The sequence below is a fragment of the Merops nubicus genome, unplaced genomic scaffold (assembly GCF_000691845.1).
Source record: "Merops nubicus isolate BGI_N331 unplaced genomic scaffold, ASM69184v1 scaffold12234, whole genome shotgun sequence".
Classification (NCBI taxonomy): domain Eukaryota; kingdom Metazoa; phylum Chordata; class Aves; order Coraciiformes; family Meropidae; genus Merops; species Merops nubicus.
Genome location: NW_008602298.1, coordinates 4,590 through 11,156, shown reverse-complemented (window position 1 = coordinate 11,156; position 6,567 = coordinate 4,590). Strand labels below are relative to the sequence as shown.

Genomic DNA, 6,567 nt, shown 5'->3' with positions numbered 1-6,567 from the left:
AATAATACCTGCTGCTAATGGAGTTAAAAATCTTGCTTCCTTTCCCAAAACTCTATTTCATCCTTTGCAATGCATAAGCAGGTTGTTAAGTTTCAAGTCTGTGGTGGTTTACACTGATCAAATAAGCCACTTTCAGGATTAGAGACAACTGCAGCCAGCAACTTACTCACCAAAAATGCTCTTTTGATGACCATGTAAAGGAAGTGACCTCAAATGTCTCAGTAGCAGAGGGTTGGTGACATCTTCTGTGAAACACCAAAGACTGAGTGTGACCAAGAGCCCTGAGCGCATTTCCAGAGGTGCTGGGAAAACTGAGCTTTGGGGTGTTCCTTGAAAGCCAGAAGATCTTGGTTCACACGAGGACACAGGAGCCTGCAGCCTGTAAGGAGCTGCTGCACAGGGATAAAGGGTCCTGGAACTGGTCCAGGGGTAGCTGGGAGACAGCCAAGGCCAACTGCTCAGGCAGCAAGCAGCCTCTCACCATCAGTATCACCCTCACTTCTGAGTGACTGGAGCGACGCTGAGGCTCAGCGCTGTCCGGCCAGATACGTGGTCAGTAGAGCTGGGCCCCAGCACGTGCTTGTCTTCAAGGACACCAGTAGTCCCTTTGACTTTAACTTAACAGTGGGCACATGCTTAAGTAGCTTACAGAGCAAGGACTGTGTTAGGCTGTGAGCCAAAATCCACAGATCTAAGAGAAAACCCCTCTTAGGTCTTGGATTAGGCTTTGGTTGCCTCACCAGCCCTTTCCAGCAGTGTTTTTGCCTGCTGTTGGGCAGTTTCTGCTCATTGTCCTCCTGGTCAGTAGGATCCAGGTCAAAATAACCTTCTACAGGCTCCTGAGGGTACCTGGAGCTAAAAGAGTTTAAAGTTGCCAGGTTGGGGTTTTTATTTTTTTCCTGTTTTTGAAAAAAAAAAAAAAAAAAAACAAAAAAAAAACAGTTATCAAGTAGTGGGGGGGGCAGGAAGCCAAAGTATGAAGTGCTTTTTCCCTGTTGTTGGGACTTTATTCTTCTTAAGATTGTTTCCTGCCCATCCTGGATAACAGCCCTGCTACATCCACCATCAGCCCATCCCTGATTCACAGCCTTGTATCCTCTGTAGTCCTTTACCAAGTATAAAATTCAAATGAGTCCAAAAGATGGGAGAGGCCATGAAGAAATAACGTTTGCAATTCACATCCTGTAAGTTTCACCAATTGCCCAAGACAGGATGCAATAAGAAATTAGATTTGAGCTGTCTCAAAGGCATATCCCATGCAGTAGGTCTTGAAAAGGACCACATTTTAGTCTCCTGAGGAGAATATGGAAAAGGTGCAATGAATATCTGGGTCCCAGAGAAACCACACTGGATTTTTCCATACTTTCATCCATCTCACGCACAGAGGCAGGAGCTGAACAAAACAAACCCCACAAATCCCACAGTCCTCAGCTGACCAAACCCCCTTTGGGTGACAGTAAAGCAGCGGGAAGAGCAAGCACCACACTGCTCCCTCCTGACCTCGAGGGGCCACCTCATCTCCAAGGCTGGGTGTAACAGGGGGGCTTTGTCTCTTCCCTGCAGGTCGCAGCCGTGCCGGACCATCGGCCCCACCAGGCAGAGAAGCCACGGCCCCAGCAGGGTGACCTCCTCCAGGTGCTCTACAGGGAAGAGGAGGTGCGAGGCTTGGGCCGCCTGCAGGGTGGGCAGCGGGGACCCTACCCCACCAAGGGTAAGGCTGCAGAAGAGGCCGTGTTCCTCTGTGGCTTCACAACATCTGTAGATAGTGCAGTTCTGCCAGCCTGCAGTGAAGCAGGTGCTTGGTCATGGAACTGAAGGGTGCTTCCATGCTTAACGTGTCCAGTGGAGTGAATAACAGCTGTGGCATTGCAGAGCACTCACCTTATTCAGAGTCAGAAATGCTCCCTCCTTTCCAAAGGCTGACAGTAGTTTAGAGATGATAGATTGCAAATTACCAAGCTTGCCTGAATCATCTTATTATGTAAGATATTCAGAACCAAAACATACTTATTTGTGATGAAACATACTTATCTGTGGATGTCAGCCACAGACCTGATTTTGTTTTGTCAACAAAAACTCCTCCAGCAGATTTGTGAGAATCCCCTGAAGGAAAAACAGTTTGCCAATGCAAAACCAAGGCAATGAGTAAACACCAATAGACTGCTCATTCAGCTCCCTCAGTGGTGGTGTGTTATGTTTGGAAGAAGAATAAGAGAAAAGATGTAGGAAGCTGAAAAGAAGAGGAGGAAAAGGTGACAGTTCTCAGAGAGGGAGAAAGGAAAGTGATTTGGCAAAGAAACTGTGATGGTGAATGGGAAAAAGGGAGAAACTAAGCTTAAATTAGAACAGAAAATGAAAGAAAAAGGAGTGACTGAGGAGCAAGGAGAACAGGACAGGACAAACTCACCAGGAGCATCTGGACAAGGCAAAAGCACATAACCCCTCATCCTCCAGGAGGTGATGAAGCCATTTTTTAAAAACATTTGTGCAGATGATGACCACAGTGATCAGCAATACAGAAGAACCAGTGAAAATATGAATAGTGCTGTCCTCAGGGGATTCTCTGATGGGGAAGGTAAGTACAGGACTGTGCACTGGGAAATAAAAGCTACAGATGAACAGCTGCTTTGTGAGTGACCAGTCTGTAGGAGTGAAGCAGAAAGTCTTTGGAAAAGTGGTTTCTGGTCACAAATTAAAGACTGAATTCCAAGGGCTAGATCCTTGTAGAGGATGAAACAACTTTGGTCCAGTTCTGGTGTTTCATAACTTTTGACTGCCTGACTTTACAGGTTTAGGATTTTAAAGGGGAGGAAAGTAGAAGTGTTTGCAAAAATTTGCATGAAAATAACAACAGCTCTTTGCTATGATGTGTCTGGGCTCAGTCCACACTGTGCCCTACACAGAGAATGGGGCTGTGAGAGAGCCCAGAGCCAGCATAATGGGATATGAAGTGAGGTATATGTATGAATATGTATCATCTGTTCTCATTAATCTCTTTACAAATGCAAAACCACAACACTAATTTCACCCTTCAAAGCCATTCTTCAGCTTTCTTGCTGGAAAGGGTTGTGTCTGTAGAGTTTTCCACGCTTGCTCCATAGACAAGTATTAAATAAACTTCAGATTTGGTCAAGCACAAGTTGAAATCTGGGTCACAGAGTGAGCAGTTCAGCTTTCAGAGGAAGTGAGAACTGTAGACCAGAGCATGGATGAGAGCATCAGCACACCTCTTACCAGCATCAGAAACCCCCCACACAAACCAAAGCACGAGGACAGTCCAGTGCAATTAGGTGTTGTGAAAGGCCAGAACAAGAAACTCAAAGCTGTCCTTTGCTTCACAGAATGGATAGGTTTGGTTTTTAAAAAAAGCACTTATTCTCCAGGAAAGAAGTACTCGGATTTGTACCAAGTTTTTGTACAAGCACTCATCTTGGGAACGTTAGGTAAGTCAGAATAACAGATGTGGAGCAACCCTTCTCCTAGGCTCAGGCATCCATAGCACCTTCTGGAAGTGGAATTCACACCACCCCCAGGCACCGTTGTCCTAAGTGGCAGGTATGGGTGTGAAGCCATGAGGACTTGCTTTTGCTTAGATAGTTTGCTATAAGTTTGCCAGAACATTTTCTTTATCTAATAAGAAGAGAGACAGACTGAAGGGAAGAGTCAGACAAGAGCAAAACAAAAACAAAGTGAAAAAAAATGGACATCAGCTATAGCACGGATGCCTGGAGCCACTTGCTGGATGCTGTTAGTACCTGACATGCAAGATGAGAGGAGGGAATTGAATTAGGCTTTGATGTGAGGGCTGCAGTGAGGTCCCTGATGGAATTACTGGCGGCAGGGCAGGGAGCAGGAAGTGAGAGGCTGGTTACAGCATTCATCGTGGTGAAATATTGCCCCCAGAAGGAGAAGACAGTGCAGACTGCTAACTCATGCAGGACACAGCACTGTAGGCAGCACCTTGGCTCTTGCCGATGTTTGCTGTCATCACTTACATTCCATGGGTCACAGCAGCTGCAAGTCACGTTCCATCCTCTGTCTCAGTGAATCCTGGCATCCTTGCTCTTCATTTACCTGGATATCCTTCTTAAAAACAGCAGACAAGTGAAAGTTGCCAGGAACAGAAAGCAGGCAGAAAGGTTGAAAGCCCCCCCCGTGACAGGGTGGATGTAGCACATGTCGCTGCCCAGGTATGGATAATCCAGAGAGGAGAATGACCACCCAGGCAAGACAAACCTGGAACGAGGGCTCCAAGATGCACAAAAACTGTTCCCCCAAAACTGCAGCAGCTGGGACTGCTCTCTGTATAGACACACACAAAATCAGTGCTGGAAGAGGGGAAGGGCTCCCGCTCAGCTTGATCTTCTAAAGAGAGTTCATCACCTCATTTCAAAAGCCTAGGAGCAAGCAGTGGAGTGACTTTCCAGAATGCCTTAAACAATTCCAAAGTAATTTATTTTGACATTGCAGTAGATGATTATAACAAAGAAACTTCTGCAAATTTTGGCTATGATCAAACCTAGTGGGACTACAACCTGAGTCTGGGCCCTGTTCGTAGCCAGGTTTAACAGCATGGAAGGAGGTTCTTGGTCCAAGCTGTGCCAAGGGATAACTACCATGTTTCTTACGCTTTGCAGTGGGAATTCCTGAACGAGAGTCATTCCAATCCTGTAATCACCTCTTGGATGGAAAATCTTTCGTAAGTAAATGCAACAAGACCAACTCCTGCTGTCTGATGCACCTTAAACCCCAGTAGCTGCCAGCACGTCCCCGTGAAGGCAGCAGTGGCTAACCCCACACCTCTCCCCCTGCAGGGCCCTCCACCGCCGGCTGCCCACCGCACGGCGAGCGCGCCGGAGGCCACAGGCTTGCCCGTGGGCAACAGGGCTTCTGCAGAAGAGTAAGTCCCTTCCTAGCCCTGCAGCCGAGCCCGGGGGGCTGCCAGGCAGGGGAGGGGGCGGGGTACCTCCAGCACTGGTCACCCTCTCACCAGAAACACCAAGTGCTCTGCAGCTGACCCCTGGATGGGAGCTGCAGGAGCTCGGTGGCTGACAGGAAAGCCATGCTGCTGGCCTTGAAGGCAGGGAGACAGCGGCGGGAGGACGGGGTGGAGCATCACCAGCCACGGCCACTCATCATTTTAGGGTGTATATTTAGGAATAGTGTGGCCAGCAGGACCAAGGCAGAGATCGTCCCCCTGGACTCAGCACTGGGGAGGCCCCACCTTGAGTTCTGGGTTCGCTTTTGGGCCACTCACACCACAAAAGCCCTTGAGGGGCTTGAACATGTCCAGAGAAGGGCAATGAAGCTGGGGAAGGGTCTAGAGCCCAAGACTGGAGAGGAGCAGCCAAGGGATCTGGGGGTGTTGAGCCTGAGGAAAAGGAGGCTCAGGGGAGACCTCACTTTCAACAACTCCCTGAAAGGACAAGGGCAATGGTTTTAAACTAAAAGAGGGGAAATTCAGACTAGAAGAAATTTTTGACACTGAGGGTGGTAAGACACTGGTCCAGGCTGCCCAGAGAGGTGGTCGATGCCCCATCCCTGGAACCATTCCAGGTCAGGTTGGACCAGGCTCTGAGCAACCTGCTCTAGCTGCAGATGTCCCTGCTCCCTGCAGGGGGGGGTGGACCAGATGACCTTTAATGGTCTCTTCCCACCCAAACCAGCCTGTGCTTTATTTGCTAGCCACAGGCAGTGCTGGAGAAAGACATCAGAGTATGACCTGACCCTGCCACCCGGAGCAGAAGCTTCCCTACCACTGACAGGAGGCAACCTGTATGGGACACCCAGCCTCCTGAGGAAGATGTGGATGAAGCACAAGAAGAAGTCAGAGTACCTGGGGGCAACAAACAGTGCCTTTGAGTCGGACTGATAAGGCTCAGCATCACTTGGAAAAACAGAAGGTACTCCAGCCAGGACAAGGTGCTCTAGGACTGATGAGGGAACAGACACAGCAGAGCTCAGCCAGGAAAACACCCCTTTCATTACTCAATGCCATCGCCTCAGAGCAGTGGGAGAAAGGCCAATCAAGGGGAAAAAACGTAACTGTGATGCAACTCCCTGGCCTTTCTTTGTTGCAATATACTAAAATCCCAAGTATGCCACTAGATTTATGTCTCAGCTCAGTGATCCTGAAACTACAGCTGGCCCATTCACAGCTCACATTTCCTGTCTCAGTCAGCTCGGACGTGCACCAGGAAAAGCCTGCCAAGAGCTTTGTGTATTCCTGCAAGGTAACAGGTCAGCTGCAGAGTGCCATTAAATCCCAGGGCTCTACCTGACATGCACCACTGCTTGTCCTCTTCCTCCTCTCACATCACAAGATAACAATCACATCTTATGATATGCTTGGTTGAATTACATATGCTAATCTTTTTTTCTTCAGTTTTGATATTTCTTCCTTGCAAGGGTTGTCCAGGCCAGTCCCAGGCTGCCCAGGGCAGTGGTGGAGTCCCCATCCCTGGAGAGGTTTCAAAGCTGTGGAGATGTGGTGCTGAGGGACATGGGTTAGTGGTGACCTGGCAGTGCTGGATTAATGGTTGGACTCCATGATTTTAAAGGTCTCTT

The 6,567-nt window shown here is 48.6% G+C and overlaps 1 protein-coding gene across 1 annotated transcript in view; it reads left to right on the top strand.

Moving 5' to 3' along the window:
• LOC103771029 (chromosome unknown open reading frame, human C8orf46) overlaps positions 1 to 5,872 on the top strand; it is a 12,213-nt gene extending 6,341 nt beyond the window's left edge. The window contains exons 3-6 of the mRNA XM_008938314.1: positions 1,564 to 1,711; positions 4,638 to 4,699; positions 4,815 to 4,900; positions 5,686 to 5,872. Coding sequence (XP_008936562.1) covers positions 1,564 to 1,711; positions 4,638 to 4,699; positions 4,815 to 4,900; positions 5,686 to 5,872 — 483 coding nt within the window. The remainder of the gene's footprint in view (positions 1 to 1,563; positions 1,712 to 4,637; positions 4,700 to 4,814; positions 4,901 to 5,685) is intronic.
• Positions 5,873 to 6,567: the final 695 nt, after the last annotated feature.